The sequence below is a fragment of the Chiloscyllium punctatum genome, chromosome 45, assembly GCF_047496795.1.
Source record: "Chiloscyllium punctatum isolate Juve2018m chromosome 45, sChiPun1.3, whole genome shotgun sequence".
NCBI classification, from domain to species: Eukaryota; Metazoa; Chordata; class Chondrichthyes; order Orectolobiformes; family Hemiscylliidae; genus Chiloscyllium; species Chiloscyllium punctatum.
The window spans coordinates 60835484-60862594 of record NC_092783.1 but is presented as its reverse complement, the minus strand read 5'-3'; the positions used below and the strand labels follow the sequence as shown (position 1 = coordinate 60862594).

At 44.9% G+C, this 27111-nt stretch overlaps 1 protein-coding gene across 1 annotated transcript in view; it reads right to left on the bottom strand.

Moving 5' to 3' along the window:
- Window positions 1-365: 365 nt before the first annotated feature.
- The window catches only part of wnt2bb (wingless-type MMTV integration site family, member 2Bb), a 54566-nt gene continuing 27820 nt past the window's right edge, over window positions 366-27111 (bottom strand). Inside the window, exons 3-5 of the mRNA XM_072563894.1 lie at window positions 22601-22878; window positions 14141-14405; window positions 366-1562 (exon numbers count right to left, since the gene is read on the bottom strand). Coding sequence (XP_072419995.1) covers window positions 1333-1562; window positions 14141-14405; window positions 22601-22878 — 773 coding nt within the window. The 3' untranslated portion in view covers window positions 366-1332. The remainder of the gene's footprint in view (window positions 1563-14140; window positions 14406-22600; window positions 22879-27111) is intronic.

Below are 27111 nucleotides of genomic sequence, written 5' to 3'. Positions count from 1 at the left end.
CACCCGATTTGTCAATTTTTTGCCCACTTGTTTACCCTTCCAATATCTCTCTGTAAACCATTTCTACCACTCTCACAACCTGCCATTGCACCTAATTTTGTCTAATGTTGTCTCACAGAGACCATTGATTTTTGAGTTTGGACATGGGAATTGTTGTCAGTTTTGGCTGTAATCTTTATGCAAATAAAATCCACCCTAACTTCATTTCTAAATGGTTTGGGTCTAGGTTTAAGAGTGTACTTCCTTCAGTTATGACTGGGCTGCCATAGGGGCTTGAGTCTGAAATACATGGGCTCCAGCCTAACTTCTTTCTCTTTTTAATTAGAAAAAGGTTTGTCTGTGAAATTACAAACAAAGTACTCAGGTGGGGTGCCTTCAACTTACAGTACAGTGTAGAATGCAGTTTTGATTTTGCATCAGCTTATAACCGTAGGAACTGCATTTGCAGATTGCCAAACATTAACATACTATAGCAATGTAAGAATCATTACAATTTCTAAAAAAAAATTCTTAAATCATAAAAAAGTTCAGGTGGGTTGCACTATTGAAATCAGCAGCAACAATTCAGAGCTAAACCTTATTTCTTATTGTCTTTGCAGAATTCCTGTCACAGATTGCAGGCTGTAGCTCTTGACATGAGTTCAAATCAACAGACAGATTAGTCATGACCAGGCAAGTCTCTCTAACATTCTCACTCACTTTCTTTCTCGCTTTTTCATTGTCTCTCTCTCTCTCTCTCTTTCACTGCTATCCTCTTGTAGCTAATGTTCATAGTGCAGGTTGTCTTGTTAATATACAGTTATGTAATTGCCTTCAGAAAGTGCAGGCTTCCTGTTCCTTGCACAGAATGCAGCTTTGAATCCTTCTGAATGATCATTAGAAGCGGTCAGCAGCTTTTTCACTTAGTAATAAGGCATTGATGTACCAATAATAATAAAAAAAACAGACTGTAGAAATTAGTTGCATGCAGCTGGTGCTACAGGGAGGTCCCCGTCACTTGACAACTACAGAAGCCTCGTTCTTCACTTTTATAAAGTCTCTTGCTTAATAGACAGTTGCACTGTTCCATTCGGGGAATAAAAAATAAAATTGCGAATGATAAGGTTCAGGATTTATGCTTTGTATTGCAATTCCCCCTATTGATAAGGAATATGCGATGATTTACTGAACATATGCAGCGGTTCACCATGGTCCCCGGGAGGTGTAGTCCATTCTTTAGTGCTTCACAGGATATTAATTAAAAAAGAAAAGCCATGCAGCTAAACTACAACTCCCCAAAATGCCACGTGCCTTCACGCATATCCCATGTTGAGGTGGCATTGTTGGCTGTGATCATGTCTGGTCAAGCCAGGCAGCGCGTTTAGGAGCTTTGCAGGTGTGAAAATCGACGGTCTCTTGGCACTCCTTGCACTTTACTGCACAGCACCAGTGGAACTTGCACTCACACTTAGTGACTCGCACAACCCGAGTGGTATCATAGCCCCGGCCACAGCACATCACTTCACATCCATCGGTATCCTTGGACGACTTGTTGCACATTCTTCCCGCTGTGCCCAAAGACCCTGGAAGAAAGACAAAGTGGCATGGTGGAACTGTTAACGGATAAGAAAAGCATTGAGACACACAGTGGCATTCCACAATTCATAGCCCAGACCAATCTCTTTGCAACATTTCAACACTGGACAGATTTGGGGAGCAAAATGGCTTTGGTTGAAGATAAATATTGGCCAGGTCACTGACAAAGAACCCCGCTCTTGCTCAAAGTAGTGCCCTTAAATTGTATCCAAATGAGTGAGAGACAGGGAGACTGTTTAACCATAACCGGCACTAAACTACACAGAAACTACCCCAGACACTAGTTAGCCATCAGCTGGAATACTGTGAACAGTGGATGCAGGTTTGCCCTCTGAGCTGGAGGGTTCATTTCCAGGCGCTTCATCATCCTACTAGGTAACATCTTCACTGGGCCTCAGGAGAAACACTGCTGATAATTCCTGCTTTCTATTTATATCTTTGGGTTGGTGATGTCGTTTCCTGTGGTGATGTCATTTCCACAGTAGGGTGACGAAACATCTGGAAATGAACCCTTCAGCTCAGCGACAAACCTACATCCAGAAACTCAACCTGAGCTAAAAATCTTCTCAAAACTCACTACTGTGAACAATGTTGGTCCCCTTATCCAAGGCAAAATATATTGGTAATGGAGGTAGTCTAGAGAAGGTTAATTGGTTGATCCAAAGCCTGGAGAGGTTTCCTTATAAGGAGATGTTGAGTTGACAGGAAATCATCTCATTCATTTGGCCCCTTCCACCGACACTCTCATTCGTTTGGCCGAACTGGTCCTCACCCTTAACAATTTCTCCTTTGAATCCTCCCACTTCCTCCAGACCAAAGGGGTAGCCATGGGCACACATATGGGCCCCAGCTATGCCTGTCTCTTTGTTGGCTACGCAGAGCAGTTGATCTTCCGTAATTACACCTGCACCTCTCCCCACCTCTTCCTCCGCTACATTGATGACTGCATTGGTGCCACCTCGTGCTCCCGCGATGAGGTTGAGCAATTCATCAACTTCACCAACACATTCTACCCTGACCTTAAATTTACCTGGACCATCTCTGACACCTCCCTCCCCTTCCTGGACCTCTCCATCTCCATTAATGACGACCGACTTGACACTGACATTTTTTACAAACCCACTGACTCCCACAGCTACCTCGATTACACCTCTTCCCACCCTACCTCTTGCAAAAATGCCATCCCGTATTCCCAATTCCTCCGCCTCCGCCGTATCTGCTCCCAGGAGGACCAGTTCCACCACAGAACACACCAGATGGCCTCCTTCTTTACAGACCGCAATTTCCCTTCCCACGTGGTTAAAGATGCGCTCCAACACATCTCGTCTATGTCCCGCACCTCCGCCCTCAGACCCCACCCCTCCAACCGTAACAAGGACAGAACGCCCCTGGTGCTCACCTTCCACCCTACTAACCTTCGCATAAACCAAATCATCCGCCGACATTTCCACCACCTCCAAATGGACCCCACCACCAGGGATATATTTCCCTCCCCACCCCTTTCGCCTTCCGCAAAGACCATTCCCTCCGTGACTACCTGGTCAGGTCCACGCCCCCCTACAACCCACCCTCCCATCCTGGCACCTTCCCCTGCCACCACAGGAACTGTAAAACCTGCGCCCACACCTCCTCCCTCACCTCTATCCAAGGCCCTAAAGGAGCCTTCCACATCCATCAAAGTTTTACTTGCACATCCACTAATATCATTTATTGTATCCGTTGCTCCCGATGCGGTCTCCTCTATATTGGGGAGACTGGGCACCTCCTAGCAGAGTGCTTTAGGGAACATCTCCGGGACACCCGCACCAAAATCAACCACACCGCCCTGTGGCCCAACATTTCAACTCCCCCTCCCACTCTGCCAAGGACTTGGAGGTCCTGGGCCTCCTTCACCGCCGCTCCCTCACCACCAGACGCCTGGAGGAAGAACGCCTCATCTTCCACCTCGGAACACTTTAACCCCAGCGCATCAATGTGGACTTCAACAGTTTCCTCATTTCCCCTTCCCCCACCTCACCCTAGTTCAAACTTCCAGCTCAGCACTGTCCCCATGACTTGTCCGGACTTCTCCTACCTGCCTATCTCCTTTTCCACCTATCCACTCCACCCTCTCCTCCCTGACCTATCACCTTCATCCCCTCCCCCACTCACCCATTGTACTCTATGCTACTTTCTCCCCACCCCCACCCTCCTCTTGCTTATCTCTCCACGCTTCAGACTCACTGCCTTTATTCCTGAAGGGCTTTTGCCCGAAACGTCGATTTCGCTGTCCTTGGATTCTGCCTGAACTGCTGTGCTCTTCCAGCACCACTAATCCAGAATCTGGTTTCCAGCATCTGCAGTCATTGTTTTTACCCTAGGAAATTAAGGCTAGTTAGCCTGACCTCAGTCATTGGTAAGATTTTAGAGCCCAGTATTAAGGATGAGATTACAGTGTACTTGGTAAAATAGGGCTGAGTCAGCATGGTTTTGTCAAGGGGAGGTCATGCCTGACAAATCTGTTAGAATTCTTTGAGGAGGTAGTGAGCAGGTTAGACAAAGGAGAGCCGGTGGATGTGATAAATTCAGATTTCTGGAAAGCCTTTGACAAGGTTCCACACGGGCGGGAGCTAAATAAGATAAGAGCCCATGCCATTAGGGGCAAGGTCCTGGCATGGATAGAGGATTGGCTGACTGGCCGAAGGCAGAGAGTGGGGAGAAACAGGTCTTTTCAGGATGGCAGTCAGTGACTGGTGGAGTTCCACAGGGGTCTGTGTTGGGATCATGGCTGTTCATGTCGTACATTAATGATCAGGACGAAGGAACTGAGGGCGTTGTTGCTAAGTTTGTAAATGACACAAATTTAGGTGGAGGGATGAGTAGTGTTGAGGAAGGGGGAGGCTGCAGAAGTACTTGGACAGGCTGGGGGAATGGGCAAAGGAGAGGCAGATAGAGTAGAATGTGGACAGAGTGTGAAGTTATGCTCTTTGGTAGGAAGCTTAGAGGCACAGACGATCTTCAAAATTGGGGAAAGGCTTTGGAAATCTGAAGCAAAAAGGGACTTGGGAGTCCTAGTTCAGGATTCAATATGCAGGTTCGTTTAGCAGTTAGGAAAGCAAATTCAATGTTAGCATTCATTTCAAGAGGGCTACAAAAGTAGAGATGTACTCTTGAGGCTGTATAAGCTCTATTCAGGCCACAATCGGAACATTGTCAGTGGTTTTGAGCCCTGTATCTAAGGAAGGATGTGCTGGCCTTGGAGGGATTCCAGAAGAAAAAAAACTCGAGAGTCCCTATAGTGTGGAAACAGTCCCTTCAGCCCAACAAGTCCACACCAACCCTCTGAAGAGTAACCCACCCTGACCTATCCCCCCTACCCTATTATCCTAAATTTACCCCTGACAAATGCACCTAACCTACACATCCTTGAATACTATGGGCAATTTAACATGGCCAATTCATATCTTTAAATTGTGGGAGGAAACTGGAGCAAACCCACACAGACAGGCGCCCAAAGCCAGAATCAAACTCGTGTCCCTGGCGCTGTGAGGCAGCAGTGCTAACCATTGAGCCACCATGCCAAGATTTACAAGAATCTTCCTGGGGATGAAAAGCTTGTCTTATGAGGAGTACTTGAGGACTTTGGGTCTGTACTCAATGGAGTTTAGTAGGATGAGGACGGTTCTGATTGAAACTCTCAGAATATTGAGAGGCCTGGATAGAGTGGACATGAAGATGTTTACACCAGTAGGAAGACCAGGACCTGAGGGCATAGCCTCAGAGTGAAGGGATGACCCTTTAGAACTGAGATGAGGAGGAATTTCTTCAGCCAGAGGGTGGGAAGTCTGTGGAGCTCATTGCCACAGAGGGGTGTGGAGGCCAAATCATTGAAGGTATTTAAGACAGAGATAGATAGGTTATTGATTAGTAAGGGGGTCAAGGCTTATGGGAGAAAGCAGGAGAATGGGGTTGGGAAACATATCAACTAGGAGAAAGTGAGGACTGCAGATGCTGGAGATCAGAGCTTAAAAATGTGTTGCTGGAAAAACACAGCAGGTCAGGCAGCATCAAAGGAGCAGGTGAATCGATGCCCTTCTTCAGGATTCCCGAAGAAGGGCTTTTGCCTGAAACGTTGATTCTCCTGCTCCTTGGATGCTGCCTGACCTGCTGCGCTTTTCCAGCAACACATGTTTCAGTTGGGAAACATATCAGCCATGATTAAATGGTGGAGCAGACCTGATAGACTAAATTGCCTAATTCTGCCCCTATATCATATGGTTATCATTGGAATAAAGAGTAAAGAGATGAGACTTTATTAAAATGTACAAGATTGTTAGGGGCTTGGCAAGGTAGAGATGGAGAGGCTGTTTTCCATCACGGGAGACTCTAGGAGCAGAGGGTATCATCTCAGGGTATGGGGTCATACACTTAAGACAGAAATGAAGAAGAATTTCTTCTCTCAGTTAAAAATCACACAACACCAGGTTATAGTCCAACAGGTTTATTTGGAAGTATTAGCTTTCAGAGCACCGCTCCTTCATCAGTGCTCCGAAAGCTGGTGCTTCCAAATAAACCTGTTGGGCTATAACCTGGTCTTGTGTGAGTGTGCACCCCAGTCCAACACCAGCACCTCCAAATCCTTCATTCAGAGGAGAGTGAATCTGAGGAATTCTTTACCACAGAGGGTTATTCTGGCTGGGTCATTGAGTTTATTCAAGAATGAGACAGACAGATCTTTAATCTTTAAGGGAATCGAAGGTTATGGGGAAAAGGCAGGAAAATGGAGCTGAGGATAATCGGATCAGCCACTGGTTGGTGGAGCAGGATTTAGCAGGATCCCGATATGCAACTCCCAGCTACACTGCAGAAATGATTCACTGGTGATCAGAAAATCCAGGATGTTTCAATTTGGTCAAGTTTCATTAATTGGATGGAGGACAATTGCAAATCCGAGGTGAAAATAGTGAAGACTGGCACTGGGGGCAGTCGCTGATGGCCGTTACCACTCCAGGCTGACCATCTGGGAGAGGTGAGCAGTAAGATAAAGCTCCACTGACTGAGAAGAGGGCCCACAGAAAACAGAGGCTGGTGAGTCAATCACTCCCACCCCCACTGTCTCCCTGTGCAGTCAACCCCACTGAGACGGCTGTGTCAGACTGGAGCTCCAGACAGAGTTTAACACAGAAGTGGTCATCAAGTGCATTGCATTGCAGTTCAGTGGTTAGCACTGCTACCTCACAGTGGGTTTGATCCCAGCCTCGGACGACTGTCTGTGTGGAGTTCGCACATTCTCCCCGTGTCAGTGTGGGTTTCCTCCCACAGCCCAAAGATGTGCAGTTTAGGTGGATTGGGCATGCTAAATTGCCCATAGTGTTAGGGGATGTGCAGGGTAGGTGGATTAGCTGTGGGAAATGCAAGGTTAAACGGTGAGTCTGGGTAGGATGCTGTTCAGAGGGTTGGTGTGGACTCGATGGGCCGAATGACCTGCTTCCACATTGTAGGGATTCTATAATCAAGATGCAAACCATTGTCTCACAAGACAGTGCACTGTCACAGAGGTAATTCTTGGTGGGTATAAGTTGTTCAGGATTGAATTTAGTGGATTGTTTTGGTTATTGTGCTTCATTTGTTGTAATCTTCTCATTAGGCATCCCCTGAATAACCGTACATCTTCCTTTCTGCATTTTCTGAAGGCTCATTTTCCAAATTTCAATTTAAATGTTAAATTCAGAATTCAATATCCAGAGCTGAGTAATTTTCCTTCTGTGATATATATACACACACACACACATATATATATATATATATATATCTGATACTTGGACAGAGTGGTTGTGTGCAGTTTATTCAAAACCTACAAAACCTGATATACTGAAGCTTCCCTAGCACAGTCCTGTCAACAGAATGAGCCTAATATTTGCTTTTGTGCCAAAATATCATAATGCCCAATGAATCATGAGAGTTAGTGGCAGGTGCAGTGCATTAAACTGGCCAAGTTGGTACATGCAGAAGCCCTTCAACTGCCCTACAATAAAATCAGAGAGTGCTGGAGAAACTCAGACACATTGTCAGACAGCACTTGTGGTGAGAGAAACAGAGTTAACTGTTTGAGAATGCAATGACTCTCCTTCAGAAGTTTGGGGCAGTATGGTGGCTCAGTGGTTAGCACTGCTGCCTCACAGTGCCAGAAATCCAGGTTTGATTCCAGCCACGGTGCCTGTCTGTGTGGAGTTTGCCCATTCTCCCCGTGTCTGCGTGGGTTTCCTTTGGGTGCTCCGGTTTCTTCCTACAGTCCAAAGGTGTGCAGATTAGGTGGATTGGCAATGCTAAATTGCCCACAGTGTCCAGGGACGTGAAGGCTAGGTGGATGAGTCATAGGAAAGTGGTGTCTCTAGGTCGGCTGTTCTTTGGAGGATCGATGTGGATTTGTTGGGCCAAATAGCCTGCTCCCACTCTGGAGGGATTCTATGAACTGCCCCTGCAATAATGCTATAGCTTTTAATGCAGCAGATATATGAATCTGGGAACGCAGATGTAGATGCATTGATGCTGAAGTGCAGTTGGATTGATTGAGGAGTTGCAAATACACTGATCTGTGGGATGTGGGGAGATGGGACAATCACTGGATCAGGTAATGTACTGGGATCTGGCTTTGTATCCTGCCATGGCAGATGGTGGATTGTGAATTCAATAAAAGCCTGGAACTAAGAGTCTAATGGTGACCATTAAACCATTGTCAATGATCAGAAACAAAACCTATCTGGTTTACTAATGTCCATTTGCTCAGAATATGGGACATGATCTGGTAGTGCAGGTTTACTGATGGAGGTGGTGTAGATACACTGGTCCCTAGGTACAGATACTGATCTGTTGATATCGATACACTGCCCTGTCTGGTGCCGATATTGATCAGTTGGGTGCAGACACACTGATTGGACTGGGATTGCATATTCACTGAAATGAAAATGCAATTACATTGATCTGGGCAGGTGCAGATTCTAAGTTTTTCATATCGAGGATTCAGGTCTTGGTTATTCTTCTTGTACAGTCACTCCCTGAAATCTGTCCATTTAGGGATGTGTTCATCATTACTCATCTCAACCTACAAGCAGCTGACTGACCGTGACCATATTGCAGATTGGTATCAAAGGCTGCCCTTGACTGACCAGACCAGGGCCCTCTGACTGAGAGCCTGACTTGACCGAAGGTTGATGTGAACCATGCCTAGCTTCCCAGCTGGAGTTGGGTGGTGAGGCAAGAGAGGGGTAATGCGAGTCTGGTAGCTCAGTTATAGAATCATAGAGTCCTACAGCACGGAGACAGGCTCTTTGGCCCAAACTGGTCCATGCCGACCAAAATGTCCATCCACGCTAACCCCATTTCCCTACACATAGCCCACATTGTTCTAATCCTTTCCTATCCATGTATTTGTCCAAGTGCCTTTTAAATATTGTTAATGTACCCGCCTCAACCACTTCCACTTGCAGATCAATCCATATGAATACCATCCTCTGTGTAAAAAAAGTTACCCCTCAGGTTCCCTTTTATTCTTTCCCCATTAACCTTAAGCTGATGCCCTCTAGTCCTCAATTCCCCAACCCTGGGAAAAAGACTGGTGCATTCACCCTATCCATGCCTCTCATGGTCTTATACACCTCTATAAGATCCCCCCTCAGTCTCATAGGCTCTTAAAAAAAAAAGTCCTAGCTTGTCCAACCTCTCCCTATAACTCAGACCATTGAGTTCAGGCAACATCTTTGTAAATTTCTTCTGCACTCTTTCCAGTTTAATAACATCCTTCCTATAACAAGGTGACCAAAACTGAACACAATACTCCAAGTCGCCAGCATTCTGTATAACTGCAACATAACTTCCCAACTTCTATACTCAATGCCCTGTCTGATGAAGGCCACTGTGCCAAAAGCAGCATGGTGGCTCAGTGGTTAGCACGGCTGCCTCACAGTGCCAGGGACCCGGGTTTGATTCCAGCCTTGGGCGACTGTCTGTGTGGAGTTTGCACATTCTATCTGTGTCTGCGTGGGTTTCCTCCAGGTGCTCCGGTTTCCTCCCACAGTCCAAGATGTGCAGGTCAGGTGGATTAGCTGTGCTAAATTACCCATAGTGTTCGGTCCATTAGTCAGAGGGAAATGGGTCTGGGTGGGTTACTGTTTGAAGGGTCGGTGTGGACTTGTTGGGCTGAAGGGTCTGTTTCCACACTGTAGGGAATCTAACCTCAAGCCTTCTTCACTGCCCTGTCTACCTGTGACTCCACTGTCAGAGAACCATACACCTGAACACCAAGGTCCCTCTGTTCCACTACATTCCTTAAGGCCCTACCATTCACCATGAAACTCCTACCTTGCTTTGACTTTACAAAATACAAGACCTCACACTTATCTACATTAAGCTCCATTTGCCATTTCTCGGCCCACTTCACCAGCTGATCAAGGTCCTGTTTAGTGGGCGAAACACTAAAAGGAATGTAGTTAGCCTCCAGAGAGGCTGAAAGACAGAGAGTGGGGCTGAGAGAGCTGGAAGACAATGCTGAGAGGCAGCCTGACTCACTCTGTGAGCTGGGGGAATTGCCCTGTATGCAGTGTGCTTGCTTAAACATTACAGTGCAGCGGTCTCAGAGCGAGGACTCAGTGAGTGATGCAATGTTGGGAGGTGCACCATCCCCTGCAAGTTCCCCTCTGAGCCACTCACTGTCCTGAGTTGGAAATATATCACCGTTCCTTCCGTGTCACTGGGTCAAAATCCTGGAATTCCTTGCCTAAGGGCATTGTGGGTCTACCTACAGCACATGGACTGCAGCTCACCCCCACTTTCTCAAGGGCCACTAGGGATGGGCAATAAATGCTGGGCCCAGCCAGCAATGCCCACATCCCACAAATGAAAATAAATAAAAATCCTGAGGTGCAGGAGTGAAGAGCAGAAATACCCTGCAAATGGATCAGAGATGGTGATGTGGAGGCTGGTGTCAGGGGGTCTGACTGCAAGGTGCATGGACATGAAGTGTTGGTGGCCACTGCCCATGCAATGTGCCCTGCGATGTTGGTGCTCAGTGTCCAAGATGGGAGCCTGAAGGAGCACACTGAGAGCTGGAGTCACCTAGTACCCGCCTGGACCTTCACTTTGAGAATTCTCGGCATCTAGTTCCTTACGATGGGTGGTAGCTGTTTATTAATGCAGTAAAACCCATAGGTAATGAGCTTGACAACTGATAAATCATCCCTCTGCAACACCCTGGCTTTAACAGGTATCTGGCCGCTGCTGGGAAATAATCTTCTCTCTACATCCTGGAACTCTGTTGGAAAATGCAGTGAGTGCTCCTGACATCGAGATCGGCATCGCTGGAATTCTCACAGATTCAGGCCGATTTCTCACCATATGAGAAATGCAGGAGGAACCAACGTTTAACAAAACGCTGATAATCCTTGAGTTTCAGCTGCAAAATCAGTAGTGACTCCCAAAAGATTGTCTTGCTGCAAGTTCTGTTTTGGCTTCTGTGGAAGTCAAGATTAAGTTGAGAGAGTTGAATGATGGGATTTGCCATGCGCTGTTTCTATGGCATGTTGCTAGGATTTATTAAGGGCCTGGGAGATATATCATGACAGCTGCAAGGTCACTGTCATTGTTTATGACACGTCCTTTCTTGCTATGGAAATGTAATCGTGCTGCATACATTGGGAAATACAGTTAATCTTACATTTGGACAGAGAGAAAAGGAGGTGTAATTTGCAGCACAGTTGTCTTGTTCTCCACTTACATTCAACATTTGCTGAGAATTTATTTTTCAAGAAGATTAGATGTTGAAACCAGGGGAATTCCATTCAACTTCCTCCTCCGCCACACGTTTGACAAGATTACCCCAATCAAAAGGTGGCACCCTTTCAATACCAGGGCTCAGTGCAGACACTAATGGACTCTGACACTTTTAAATGATTTTATTTTATTTTATACATTGATTTAGGTTCTACTGGGGTACGCAGTGAAATCCTGTGCACCACACTTTAAGAAGGGCATGAATGCATCAAGGGGATGTAGAAAATGCTTACCCGAGTGATTGCAGGGAGAGACAGAGAGAGAGAGAGAGAGAGAGAGACTGCAGTTTTGTAGAAGGTTTGGAAAGGCTGGAATTAAAAACAGTAAATGCTGGAGAAACTCAGTCGGTCTGCCAGTCTGTACAGAGAGTGAGAGAAACAAAGTTAACATTTTGAGTCTGGCGTGACTCTTACTGTGGTTCTTGAGTCCAGTGTGACTAAAGAGAAGTCACACTGGACTCAAAACATTAACTCTGTTTCTCCCTCCACAGATGCTGTCAAATTTGTTGGCTATCACCTTCCTAATACAGTTGGATAGAGTTCAGGATGGAACCGTCAACTGATACACAGCCGAGCTCTCTACAGCACTGTGGTTTTCCATCTGATTCCTGTATTCCTGATCCATGGGAACCTACTTTTTACCAGATTGTAGACGTTCCCCACCAACGACAGGACCATTACCGCCTCCCACCCCCCCACCCCGAACAGATCTCTGTGTCTCTACCCTCCTACCACTATCCTGCTCTCACCATGAACAGTTCCTCTGCGAACTATCTTTTGTTTCTTGATAATTGCCTCATTAATCCTTTCGCCTTTAGTCTCCTGCCTTTCAGTTTGTCACACATGCTTCTGTTTTTTCTCTCTTGCCCCACTCACCGGCCAATTTCCCCAGCTCTGTGCTTGCTTAAACCTTTTCAATTTCAAGTTAGAAAATGTCATCAATACAAAACATTAACTCTGTTTCTATCTCTAAAGATGCTGCCATACCTGCTGAGTATGTCTAACGTTTTCTTAAAACTTGATCAAAGATTAAAAGGTTAAAAGGACAATAGAGCTGTAAAGTCTTTGACATACAAATGGAAGGCAGTTGCTGCATGGTCAGGGACATCCCAGGTGCAAATGAAACAGCAAAGTTTGTGAGGGAGGATCAGGATCTCCTTATTTCACACTGACAGATTGAATGACAATAGTGTTCTTAACAAATGATATCTATCAATCTTATCAATTAGTCAGCTGAGAAGATATACTTCCATTGATAGTTCAAATAGTATCAAGAAATAATGACCCTCAAAAATGTGTGACCACTTATGGTGGACAACTGCTCTGGTTTGTTGCAGTCTTGGGCTATCCCTCAACCATCAACATCGTATTTGCTATAGGATGGATTACATTCAACAAAAACAGAAATTGCTGGAGGAATCCCACCGCTGCCATTTCTGGGGGTTGCTTGTTGTGCTGCAGCATGTTAAATTTCAGTGTTAACCGCTGCTGTGTTTAAATTCCAACAAGACCAGCTTGTTTTTTTGTGGATGGCATGGTGGCACAGTGGCACTGCTGCCTCACAGCGCCAGAGACCCTGGTTCAATTCTCGCCTCAGGCAATTGTCTGTGTGGAGTTTGCACACTCTCCCTGTGTCTGTGTGGTTTTCCTCTGGGTGCTCCGGGTTCCTCCCACAGTCTATAAATGTGCAGGTTAGGTGAATTGGCCATGCTAAATTGCCCATAGTGTTAGATGTAGGGGAATGGATCTGGGTGGGTTGCTCTTCGGAGGGTTGGTGTGGACTTGTTGGGCCAAAGGGCTTGTTTCCACATTGTAAGTAATCTAATCTAAACTCAACAGATCTGGCACCATCTGTGGGGAGAAAGCAGAGTTAATGGTTCGAGTCCAGTGACTCTTCATCAGCAGAGTGTTCACTGTGTCTGGTGTAACAATGGTGAGCAGTGTGTTTAGTGAAAGGGGAAATGTGGACTGCCTGAATATTGCAGGTAGCCTCCCTCTGGGGATGATTGAAAATTCTGTGACAATGGCTGGTGATTGGGGAGGTGGAGCAGAGTGAAAAAAGTTATCTCTTTAGCAAGATTATCACCCCTCTCTGTAATAGCACTTTCAAAACCCTTCTGCTCTCTCATGCTAACTTATCAAATGACAGTTCAAGGTCCTTGAATGCACTATTGCCACCAACTCTGCTGGTCCCTACTTCTACAGTAATTGTTTCTGAAAGATTCATATATACCACTTGAGTCAAAGTCACATTGTGTTTGACTTTGATCACAGCTTATTGATGCACTTTGACGTCTCCAACAGTTTGTTGATGACTTCATTCTTTTTCACACCCAACCCCCTGCTCCATCTCCATGGTACCTGCGTATCCTGAATCTCCTGGTTATCAACTACAATCAAAGTCACTCTGATCATTTTCCATCTCATTGCATCAAGCTCCTGGGTTTCCCCTTCACTGTGTCCTTTTTTAATGGGATCCAGGGCTGAAGCTCACCATTTCCTCCTCCATGAGCTCAGCCACTGATCCTGCACTTTCTTTGCCCTCAGAACACTAATTTCTATACGTGCCTCACTTTTCCCAGTTTCCCAGTCTTGCTATCTCTCTCACAAACACTGCAACCTTTTCAGAGTCAGTTTCCACTTGGTGTGGTATTCCTGATGAAGGGCTTTTGCCCGAAATGTCGATTTTACAGCTCCTCAGATGCTGCCTGAACTGCTGTGCTTTTCCAGCACCACTAATCCAGAGACAGCTTGGATCTTACCTGCTGCTTTATCCATGACACAATAATCAGGCGAGTTCTCAAAGTACACCAAGTCATTCTTGATCACCCTATCGGAGTGTTTGTTGGTGACAGTGAAACCAGTTCCGTCTTGATTCATGGTGACCTGAACCGCCAGGTGGTATTTCTTTCGCAGGTAATCTCCTGTCTTTCGAAAGTCCGACATTGCTAACCAACAAGTCCTTAATGTACAGGATCCACTGACACCGTGGCATTTACACTCCAGCTTCATGAACCTTTTCACAGCCTGCAGGGTTACAGAGACACTGAGTTATCACAGGAGATACAAATCACCAGTCTCAGATCTTAGAGGGCATTCAAAAAAGAGTTGCCATTCTCAAATCTTATCCCTGTCCTGGGAGAGTTTGATGGGGACAGTGTAGAGAGAGCTTGAATGTATATTGAACCTCACACTCTCCCAGTCCTGGGAGTGTTTGATGGGGACAGAGTAGAGGGAGCTTTACTCTGTATCTAGCTCCATGCTGTCCCTGTCATGGGAGTGTTTGATGGGGGACAGTGTAGAGGGAGCTGTACTCTGTATCTAACCTCATGCTGTCCATGTCCTGGGAGTGTTTGATGGGGGGCAGTGTAGAGGTAGCTTTACCCTGTATCTAACCCCATGCTGTCCCTGTCCTGGGAGTGTTTGATGGGGATAGTATAGAGGGAGCTTAATTCTGTATCTCACCCCGAACTATCAATGTCCTGGGAGTGTTAATGGGGACAGTGTAGAGTGGGCTTTACTCTGTATCTAATCTCGTGCTGTCCCTGTCCTGGGAGTGTTTGATGGAGGGGATAGTGTAGAGAAAGCTTTACCCTGTATCTCATCCCATGCTGTCCCTGTCCTGGGAGTGTTTGATGGGGACAGTGGAGAGGAAGCTTTACCCTGTAACTAACTCTGTGCTGTCCCTGTCCTGGGAATGTTTGATGGGGTCAGGGTAGACAGACATTTACTCCCTATACTGGATTAGTGGTGCTGGAAGAGCACAGCAGTTCAGGCAGCATCCAAGGAGCAGCAAAATCGACGTTTCGGGCAAAAGCCCTGTCCTGGGAGTGTTTGATAAGGATAGTGTAGAGAGAGCTTTACTCTGTATCTAACCTCATGCTGTCCCTGTTCTGGGAGTGTTTGTTGGGGTCAGTGTAGAGGGAGCTTTACCCTTTATCTAACCCTGTGGTGTCCCTGTCCTGTGATTGCTGGATGGGGAACAGTGCAGAGGAACATTTACTCCGTTTCTAACCATAGTTACTGATTGTACTGCCCTCTGGTCCAAGGTCAGCCATTATTTATTAATGATCCTCCACTGTTTGATTTCCAGCTCCATTCCTATTGTTTTCTGAGGAGCACTACTGGAGATGTTTGTAGAACACAACGGCTTTGAATCTGTGGTCTGAAGCTGCCGCTAGTGAGGGTCGATAAATGAGGCTGATCCCGTGGAGGTATGAGCAGTGTATTGTGTGAGACCTCAGGCTCTGCTCTGAATCAGAGTGTTGTGAGTGGACGTTCCACCCCACAAACAGAAGCATTGTTTCTGGGTTGTGTCTCACTGGAATACACGTGTACAATGACTTACAGGAGATGTCTCTTTAAAGGGTGATAACCTCCCTCAGTGCTATTGAATCAGTGGTTGAACCTATAAGTTGTAGTCAGGGCCATTAGTTCAGCCCAAACCTCTCATGGGAATTTTTCTGCCTCTCATTTTCCTCTTTTTTATTCAGCCAAGAGCTGTTAAATCATCTGGGGAACAGTCACTTGAGTGGTCCCTGTCTCCAGGGATCCCAGCCCAGTCTCGCTAGGCCTATGCATCACCCTCCTGCTTTCAGCCACAAGGTCATTAGCTCAAGATCCCCTCCAGAAACCCGAGTGTGGGCATAGCGGATCCCGCAGTGCAGTACCGAGGGAGTGCTGTGGTGTCAGAAAGAGATGATAGAACTAAGGCTCAAACCACTGTTTTCAGAACAGGGGAGTTCTTCTCTTGTCCTGGTCAAGATTCAGGCTTCAACCAAGACTCAAAACCAATGATCGGAACATTTCACAGAATCATTGATTTGCTACAGTGCATGTGGCCCCCTTGAGTCTGTACCAGGTCTTCGAGCATCTTGACTCAGTGCCAACCTCGTGCCCTTTTTCTATAACCCTGCATTTAGTTCACTCCCTTCACGGGAGCTTGCTGTGCCTTTATTCCCCAGGTTATAGCAGCAATTACATTTCTAAAATGTATCATCAGGTGAAAATCCCACTGGGATTTTCTGCAGTTATATCGCATGCTCCATGTGTGCGTAGATTCCTTCTTTAGCAGAATGATGAACGTCAGTAAATAGACATGAACAGGGCCATGATCTGAAAGGGGCTTATCATTTCAGATAGAGATAAGACGGAGGGTTGTGAATCTGAAGAAGTTTTACCATCGAGGGCTGTTGAGGCTAAGTATATTGAAAGTTGAGATCGGCAGATTTTTAATCAGTTTGGGAATCGAGGGGAAAAGGCAGGATGGTGGAATTGAAGATTGTCAGATCAGCCATGTATGACAGAACAGACATAATGGGCTGAATGGCTTACTTCTGCTCCTCCACCTTACAGTCCTATTTAATAGTGGAAATTAAAAATATGGGAGTTTTAGAAAGCATTAAAGGTTACAGAATGAACAATTCCTGAAAGGCTATTATTCCACGATGAAGAGTAAGAATTAGAAAATAAATTTTCAGGGAATTGGAAAAAGACTTTGGAGTGTACTTCTTCTCATTAATCAGGAGAAAACCATTTCTAAGGTCTGCGTTAAACAGTGAACAAAATCAAAATGTATACAGTAAAAGCAGGCCATTCCAAGCCGAAGCAGTCTATACTCAGCCTATTACCCTTACAGGGATAATGGCACAGAGCTAGTGTCACCAGGATAATAGTCCAGAGTTAGGCTTTGGGGACACATACTCAAATTCTGCACGTTTCAGTTAATGACTCTGGAATTGAAAGTTTGTCTCAGTAATTTATTTTATTATTAACTCACAGGATGAGGGCATCTCTGGTTGGGCCAGCATTTATTGCCCATCCCTGATTGCACAGGGGACAGTTAAGAATCAACCACATGGCTGTGGGTCTGGAGTCACATCTAGGCCAGACCAGGTAAGGATGGCAGCTTCTTTCCCTTAAGGACATTAGTGACCCAGATGGCTTTTCCCCAATAATTGGTGGCACATGGCGAGCGCTGCTGCCTCACAGCGCCAGGGATCTGGGTTTGATTCCATCCTTGGGCGACTGTCTATGTGGAGTTTGCACATCCTCCCTGTGTCTGTGTGGGTTTCCTCTGGGTGCTCCAGTTTCCTCCCATAGTCCAAAGATATGCAGGCCAGGTGAATTGGCCATGATAAATTGTCCATAGTGTTAGGTGCATTAGTCAGAGGGAAATGGGTCTGGGTGGGTTACTCTTTGGAGGGTCAGTGTGGACTTGTTGGGCCGAAGGGCCTGTTTCCACACTGTAGGGAATGACTTCATGGTCACCATTAGATTCTTTTATTGCTGTGGTGGGATTTGAACCCGAGTCCCCAGAACATTAGCCGAGCTTCTGGATGAATAATCTAGCGATAATACTGCTAGGCCATTGCCACCCCTACGATGACTGAACGGCCTACTCCTGGTTTCTACATGTCAATGTGTTTTACTCTGAAATGACTGAACATAAAAAAATCTCCGCATAATGCCTGTAATTAATAGATTTTGAAGTCTTTTTTTCCCCTCTCCTTTCCAATGGTGCTTTATTTATTGGTGCAAAGCATTCTAGACTTTAATAACTTTGGGTGAAAATAGTTCTTCTATTGCCCCTCATGATTTTTCTGTTGAAAAGTCGGAGGTTTAGCAGATAGAGTGAAAGTGTTTCCATTGGTGACCAGGTTATAGTCCAACAGGTTTAATTTGAAGCACACTAGCTTTTGGAGCGCTGCTCCTTCATCAGGTGACTATTACCTGATGAAGGATCGTCGCTCCGAAAGCTAGTGTGCTTCAAATTAAACCTGTTGGACCATAACCTGATGTTGTGTGATTTTTAACTTTGTACACCTCAGTCCAACACCGGCATCTCCAAATCATGCTCATTGGAGACAGTTTTGAGGACATGGATTTAAAGTAATTGGTGAAAGGAGGAAAGACAACATAAGGTAAAACCTTTTGCCAAGAAATGGAGGCAGATTCACAAGGGCTTTCAAAAGGAAAACCTGGTAGTTTTCCAAAGAGGGAAAGAAAGATCCTGGGGTTTGGGAAAAGAGAGTGAGAGTGGAGCTAGTTCAATTGCTATTGCAAAGAGGTAGCATCGGTATGTCAGGCTGAATGGCCTCCTTCTGTATGGTAACAATTCTTAGAACCTATGATGCAAAAATCTCCCATCCAAAAGTACTCCTTAAACTTAACATTGAAAACCAAAAGACAATTCATGCAGGGGCTGGGCATCTGAAATGAGATCAGAAATGTTCGAAATGCCCAGCAGGTCTGGCTATGTCTGTGAAAACGTTAACTCTATTTCCACTTTCACAGATATTGCCAGACCTGAGCATTTCTAGCAATCTCTCTTTTGATCTTAGAAAACTAACCCCCCAGTCTCGGGACACAGTGATATTCCAAAATTTGTTTTAAATTTCATGAGAGTCAGGAAGGAGCAGTTTTCTGTAGATAGACAAGCAGCAGTTCGAACCTCACCTCCCTGCTCCACTTAAACCTAATTGTTTTTTGATTTGTTCAAAGGGATGTGGATTTCGTTGGCTGGGCCGACGATTATTGTCCATCCCTAGATCCCCTGAGGAAGTAGTGGTGAGCTGGTTTCCTGAACTGCTGCAGTTCTCAGGTGTAGGTGAGGGAGGGATTTCCAGGATTTTGACCCAGTGGCAGTCAAGGAAAGACAATATATTTCCCAGTCAGGATGGAGAGTGCTTGGAGGGGAACTTGTAGGGGGTTGTGTTCTCATTTATCTGCTTCCCCTGTCCTTCTAGATGGGTTTGGAAGGTGTTGTTGAAGAATCTTTGGTGAATTTCTGCTGTACATCTTGTAGATGGTACACATTGTTGCTACTGAGTGTCAGTGGTGGAGGGAGTGGATGTTTTTGGATGTGGTATTCAATCAAGTGGGCTGCTTTGTCCTGGATGGTGCGATGTATTTTGAGTGTTATTGGAGCTGTACTCATTCAGGTAAATGGGGAGTATTCCATCACACTCCTGACTTGTGCCATGTAGATGGTGGTCAGGCTTTGGGGAGTCAGGAGGTGACTTACTCACTGCAGGATTCCTAGGCTCTGACTTGCTTTTGTAACCATATTATAGGGCATCATGGTGGAACAGCGGTTAGCACTGCTGCCTCACAGCGCCAGAGACCTGGGTTCAATTCCCGCCTCAGGTGACTGACTGTGTGGAGTTTGCACATTCTCCCCGTGTCTGCGTGGGATTTCTCCGGGTGCTCCGGTTTCCTCCCACAGTCCAAAAATGTGCAGGTTAGGTGAATTGACCATGCTAAATTGCCTGAAGTGTTAGGGGCAGGGGTAAATGTAGAGGTATGGGTGGGTGCACTTTGGCGGGTCGGTGTGGACTTGTTGGGCCGAAGGGCCTGTTTCCACGCTGTAAGTAATCTAATCTAATCTTATTTGTATAGCTAGTCCAGTTCTGTTTCTGGTCAATGGTAACACTCCTTGATATCAATGGGGATTCAGTGATATTAATGTCATTGAATGTCAAGGGCTATTGGTTAAATGTTCATTGTCTGTCATTTGCGTGGCACTTGTTACTTGCCACTTGCCAGCCCAAGCCTGGGTATTATCCAGGTCTTGTTGCGTTTGAACATGGACTGCTTCAGTATCTGAGTCATGAATGGTGCTGAACATTGTGCAGTCATCAGCGAACATCCCTACTTCTGAGCTTATGATGGAGGGACCGTCATGATGAAGCAGCTGAAGATGGTTAGGCTTAGGCCACAACAATGAGGAACTCCAGCAGAGATGTCCTGGAGCTGAGATGACTGACGTCCAGCAACCGCGACGATCTCCCTATGTTCTAGGTATGACTCTAACTCGCAGTGAGTCTTCCCCTGAATCCCATTGACTCCAGTTTTGCTCAGGCACCTTGATGGAAGGATATCAAACAATGGAGAAAGCAGGACTGAAATCATTCCCTCTCTGCAAAAAGCAAAACCTGAAAATGATGCCCAAAAATATCTAACAGGACAGCACAATGAGTAAAAAATATATAGTTCCTTTGAGAACTTTTTGTTTTGTTTTACAATGCTTTATGCAATAAAATTGATGATGAAATATGTTCTCTATGATAACTGATGCAAATTGATTTAGAAATCATTAACCCCTTGACAATAGTGTTTCCTTTGCATGTTTTGCACATGTGGATGTTATCTGTAATACATCTGATATCAATCTCACTCTCCTGGCATGTTGTCTGATACAAAATTCAACAGATTTTTCATACAGGTCTCTTGGAGACTATTTGTATCTCTGGGCCCCGTCTCACGGCAGTTCAGAAAAGGAAAATAGGACAAAGGAGGCCATTCGGTCTCTGAATTCTTTTTCATTATTATCCAACTTTGGCTGATCTGAAACCCAACTTTGGCCATATCCCTCAGTCGCTCTCGTTGAGAAAAGAATATATCCATCTAATAATTAAATAAGAACATTAAGAACATAAGAAATAGGAGCAGGAGTAGGCCATCTGGCCCCTCAAATTGTTCCGCCATTCAATAAGATCATGGCTGATCTTTTCATGGATTCAGCTCCATTTACCTGCCCGCTCACCATAACCCTTAATTCCTTTACTGTTCAAAAATATATCTAACTTTGCCTTAAAAACATTCAACAAGATAGCTTCAACTTGCCTCATTGGGCAGGGAATTTCATAGATTCACAACCCTTTGGGTGAAGAAGTTTCTACTCGAATCAGTCCAAAATCTGCTCCCCCTTATTTTGAGGCTATGTCCCAAGTTTTACTTGATCCAACAACATTTACAGGGGAGAGTTCCAAATTTCTACCACCCTTTGTGTATGGAATTGTTTCTGAATTTCACTCTGGAAAGGCCTGGCTCTACCTTTTGAGTTTTGTCCCTTGTTCTTAATTCTCCAACTAGTGTAAGTTGTCCCTTGAGGTCTAACCAATCAGTTTCTCCTTAATATCTTAAAAAGTTGGATCAAGCCACCCTTTAAACTAAATTTTGTAGAACGTGATCGGGTAGTTCTTAGCTATGACCTTAAGTTGCAAGTTTCCCAGAACCAACTATTGCATTCACTGCAATGGAGTAACAGGAGCAGGCCATTCAGCCCTCAAACCTCTGCTGTCCAATTGGATCAATGCAAATTTGCATTTAATCACATTTGTTCAACATCCATTGCTATCTTAAATGACCAAAATACAACTGACCACCAGCGTTTTGGCACAGAGGACTCCCAGTTTCTTCCACGTGTCACGGGAAGAGCTGCTTCCTAATCTCCTTTGTGAATGGTTTAGCTCTAAGTTTAAGGTTATGTCCCATAGTTCTGGACTCCCCTACCATTGGAGAAAATTCCTCATAACAAATTACCAGATCCCAAATTAGCCTGATCCCTGGTTGGATCTACAACATATTATTTTCTGAACCTAAATATACTCTATGAATTCTTTCTCTTAGTTATCTTTACCAATTTGATTTTCTCAATCACATGAAAACCAAAAAAACACCCATGATTAATATATTGCCTTTGTTAATGCTCTCATTATCTCCTGATTTATTCGCTGTCCTACTGTTGGGGACCTACAGACTATTCTCACATTTTCTTCTAGATATTTCTTTTTTGTTCTATATAGAGTTGACATCTTCTGATCCAAGATCATTTCTAGTTATCATATTTATTCCATTTTGTACTATCAAAGCCACCCCATCTTCCTGCCTTTCTTTCAAAAGGTTATACACCCTTGACTATTTGGTACCCAACTTTGACCTCCTTGTAACCATATTTCTGTAAGAACATGCCCATTAACCCGTGTTTGTATCATTAATTAATGGTTCCTTACCTTTCTTTCCTGCCTTTACATCAATAATTCAGGACTTTATATCAATCAAAAATAAATGGTCATTGGTGCCTTTAAATTGGCATAAATAACTTATACTCAATAATAAGTACTTTTCATTAATAAGTCGGGATGTTTCATCAATAATTGGTCCCATTACTTCAAGAACTATTTCTTCATCAATAGCTAACAACCTCTTATTATAAAGCATGCAAATTAGTGACAAAGATTTCGCTGCACAGGTTACACCATTAGAAATTTTCTAGGCCTCACTTAAACACTTGCCTAGCTCTCTGGTCAGTTCTGTTTTAAAAGTACGTTTAGCTCAAAACCTGGAGGCTGTGTGCAGCCAAGTCAGAATCAGATTGTATGTCAACCAGGATCCGATTGTCATTTGTTTGATTGGCCTGTTTTCTGACATCTACTTACCGTCCTGCCGCACCGGTTATTGTGGAGGTTCATCAGCGCCCTGGCGTCTTTTTCCTTCTTTTCCTTGGCATCTACAAAATCTTTAGAGAACTTGATTCCATAGTTGATGTTGTCGCTGCAGCCTCCCCAGTCAAACTCCCCTCTCAGGTCCTGGGCTTTGTCCCTCTTATGTGAATCACAATTGCAGCTGTTCAGTTCTCCCTGGCTACAAGCTCGTGTGATAGCGTACACTACACCAGCAGAGGAAATTGCGTAGACAAAAGCAGCCTCTCGGCTACCTGAGGAAACAGGGGGAGATGTGCTTAGAGACAAGGAACTGGACAATGTTCTTTCCCCCAGAGAACACAAGCAAACAACACTCAATTTCATTATTCATTCATTCACAGAAATGAGTCATTGACCCAGACTGACATTTATTGCCTATATACAGATGTGCTCAAAATTCTTCTGCTGCTGCTTCTGGCCTCTCCTCAATCCCTGTGGAGGTCTGATTTTTAATAAAACACTTTTTCACGGGGTGGAATCATCCCCAGCTAGTCAACATTCATTGTCTATTCTTAATTGCCTCTTGAACTGATTGATTGCTAGATCACTTCAGAGGCCCAGTTAAGAATCATTATGGGTTTGGAGTCACATATAGGTCAGACCATATAAACATGGCAGATTTCCTTCCATAAATGACTCGAGTGAACCAGATGGGTTTTTTTTAAAAAACAACAAATGAATGTTAGCTTCAAGGCCACAATAACTGAAACTAACTATTCAATTCGCTCACTGAACATGGAAATTCTACCAACTAGGTGAGATTTGAAGACAGGTCGCCAGGTCATTAGTTGGGGTCTCTTGATTGCTGGGACAATGACAAGACTGCTCTGCCTTCACTTCCCCAGCCTAGCACCTCTGCAGGGGAATATGAAGAACAAGTATGGCCACAGGAACGATACTTCCCCTGGTCATGGCGTCTCGAACCAGGGGACACAGTCTCAGAATAAAAAAGGTAATCCATTTCAGTGAACATAGAATAGTACAGCCTGGTACAAGCCCTTCAGCCCTCGATGTTGTGCCGACCTTTTATCCTACTCTAAGATCAGACTAACCTACATACCCTTCATTGTACTAACTCTCATGAGCCTACCTAAGAGTCACTTAAATGTCCCTAATGTATCTTACCCTACAGTACAAGCACCCACCACTCCCTGTGTAAAGAACCTACCTCTGACATCTCCTCTAAACCTTCTTCCAATCACCTTAAAATTATGCCCCTTTGTATTAGCCGTTTCTGCCTTGGGAAAGAGTCTCTGATTATTCACTCTATCTATCCTCTCATCATCTGGTACACCTCTATCAAGTCACATCTCACCCTTTACTCCAATGAGAAAAGCTCTAGCTCCCTCAATGTTTCTTCATAGGACATGCCCTCCAGTCCAGGCAGCATCCTGGTAAATCTCCTCTGCACCCTCTCTAAAGTTTCCAATTTTAGAGGAGGAACCTTTTCACTCAGAGAATGGCGTAATTTGGAATTCTTTACCCCAGAGAGCTGTGGAAATTTGAGGACATTTAAAACAGAAAGCAATTTAGATTAGATTAGATTCACTACAGTGTGGAAACAGGCCCATCGGCCCCCCACACCGACCCTCCGAAGAGCAACCCACCCAGACCCATTCCCCTACATTCACCCCTGACTAATGCACCTAACACTATGGGCAATTTAGCACGGCCAATTCACCTGACTCACACATCTTTGAACTGTGGGAGGAAACCGGAGCACTCAGAGGAAACCCACGCAGACACGGGGAGAATGTGCAAACTCCACACAGACAGTTGCCTGAGGCGGGAATCGAACCAGAGTTCCTGCCGCTGTGAGGCAGCAGTGCTAACCACTGAGCCATTACTTCAAAGGATATGGGGCAAAATGGAGTGGAGATAGAAGACTGCAATGATCTGGTGGACTGGGCCAGAATAGCTTGTTCCTACTCCAATAAAAAATAATCTTAAAATTAGAGTGAGGTGATTTGAAAGTAAAATTATTTTCTTGCATGAAGAAAATTTTGTTACTAGCTGAAAATCCTCCCCCAAATAGATGTGTATATCAGAAGCATCAGGCCAGGCCATTGTTTATTGTTCATCCCTAATTGCCCAGTGGGCATTTGACAGTCAACCAAACGTTGCAGGTGGGTCTGGAGCCACAAGTAATCCAGCGGTGCTCAAAGCAGTAGATTTTAAGAAGCTTCTCTCTTGAGGAGTGCGGAGCAGGAGGTGGTGAAGCATTTGGAGGGAAGTTCAAAGTTTGGACCCTTACAGCTGTCAACATGAAGTAATTAAAATCAGACCCCTTTTTTAAACATGTGCTGGTGGATGTGGGCTTTGCTGGCGGATGTGGGCTTTGCTGGCTGGGTCAGCACTTATTGTCCTTGGACCGAATGGCCCGCTAGGCCATTTCAGAGGTTAGAGACAAAAAGACCCTGTAGATTGTACTGCAGTAAACAGGCAGGAGGCTGGATGAACACAGCAAGCCAGGCAGCATCCGGAGGTGCAGAAGTCAACGTTTCAGATGTAACCCTTCTTCAGGTGAAGTCGTATTGAAGGGTTACACCCGAAATGTCAACTCTTCCATCTCCTGAGGCTGCCTGGCCTTCTATGTTCTTGCAGCCTCCTGCCTATCTATTACAAGCCATTCCAGAGGACCGTTATGATCCAACCTGGTCTGGAATGACATGTAGGCCAGACCAGATAAGAATGACAGATTTCCTTCCATAAACCAGATGGACGTCTACAGCAATAGTTACATAGGCGCCATTAGGCTAGCCCGTTTATTCAGGTAAAAACAATAACTGCAGATGCTGAAAACCAAATACTGGATTAGTGGTGCTGGAAGAGCACAGCAGTTCAGGCAGCATCCAAGGAGCAGGGAAATTGACGTTTCGGGCAAAAGCCCTTCATCAGGAATTCCTGATGAAGGGCTTTTGCCCGAAACGTCGATTTCCCTGCTCCTTGGATGCTGCCTGAACTGCTGTGTTCTTCCAGCACCACTAATCCAGTAGTAGCCCGTTTATTCTAGAGCTTTGAAAAACATGAACCTAAAAACCTCAATTTTAGGACACAAACCCACATCCCCAGAAGAGGAACCCGCAGTTTTGGATTGCTAGCCCAGGGACAGGAACACTACATCACACACAGCTCTGCATGAAGCTGCAATTGCTAGGATGCAGACATTACAGAATGTGTAGAGTTGGAGGAAAATACAGAGATAGGGTGGGACGATGTCATGGATGGATTTCAAAACAATATAGGAATTTCAAAATCAGGTGTTGTTTACTGTGTATATACCTTTTTATATTTTTAACTGACAAAAACACTGGTGCAAAAGAGACATTTATTTCCATTCCACTTTTCCTACACACAGAGCCTTATCATTTATTTTCTTGTGAAAGGTGTCAGGTTACATGTTCATTATTTATTGAGGTCAACTAACTGCTAACAAGCAATTGTAAACAGCAGTAAATCCGTGTGAGTTGCTCACTCCACAGTGAACACGTTATGCCAGGTCCTGACTGCACAGCACTATCTGGCCATTGCTGTTGTGCGAACACACTGCCCTTTCACCCATTTCCACCTCTCTCATCCTCACCTGTTTCTACTATCCATTCTTTCCCTTTCCTTTGATCATCTCCTCTAGTTGCTAACTCAAATCTTGTCCATTGGGTCAAGTGACTATGTTACAAAATTGTCCTTACTCTGCCTCCCATTGTTTCTTACTCTAGATGTCAGATGACCAAGGGGTTGCCCTGATGTAATACAACAAGAATAACAATTTGTATCTTTAGCATTTTGGCTGCAGCTTTCCAACATATCTCCTTGATTCAACATCTTTTAATAGCATTCCATTGACCTGGTCTTGCATGTTCTCAGTAACTAGGCACCTGGGGCAGAGAATTCCAAATGTTCACAAACCTTTGACTGAAGAGATTGTCTCTTTCACAGATCTAAATGGTCCTTTGCTTCTAGTTCCTTAGCTGCTTCAGAATTTCACTTTCCAATTCTTTCTTTTACTTTGTTCATGTGATGTGGGGTGCACAGGCAAGGCCAGTCCTTATTTCCCATCCGTAACTAATGCATTTATTAGAGAATTACCACATTTCTAGAGGGGTCACATGTAGGCCAGGTAAGCACAGTGGGTTTCCTTGGATACCAGTGAACCGGATGAGCTTTTCCAACATTCAGCAATGGCTTCGTGGTCATCACTAGACTTTTAATTCCCAATTTTATTAATTTCAAAGTCGACCATCTGCCACATGCAGAATTTGAACTCAAATCCCCCAGAACATTATCACTGTCTCTGGATTAATAGTCTCGACATTGCTTCACCAGGCTATTACCTCCCTTTTGTGAGAACCAACCAGGATCAGAATAGGTACAGGTGGTTCTGCTATAACATGTGTTTTGTCTTCGTGAATTTGCTGTCACGGGATTGATGAATTGGGGATACTGTTTCTAAAGCGTGAACCTTTAAT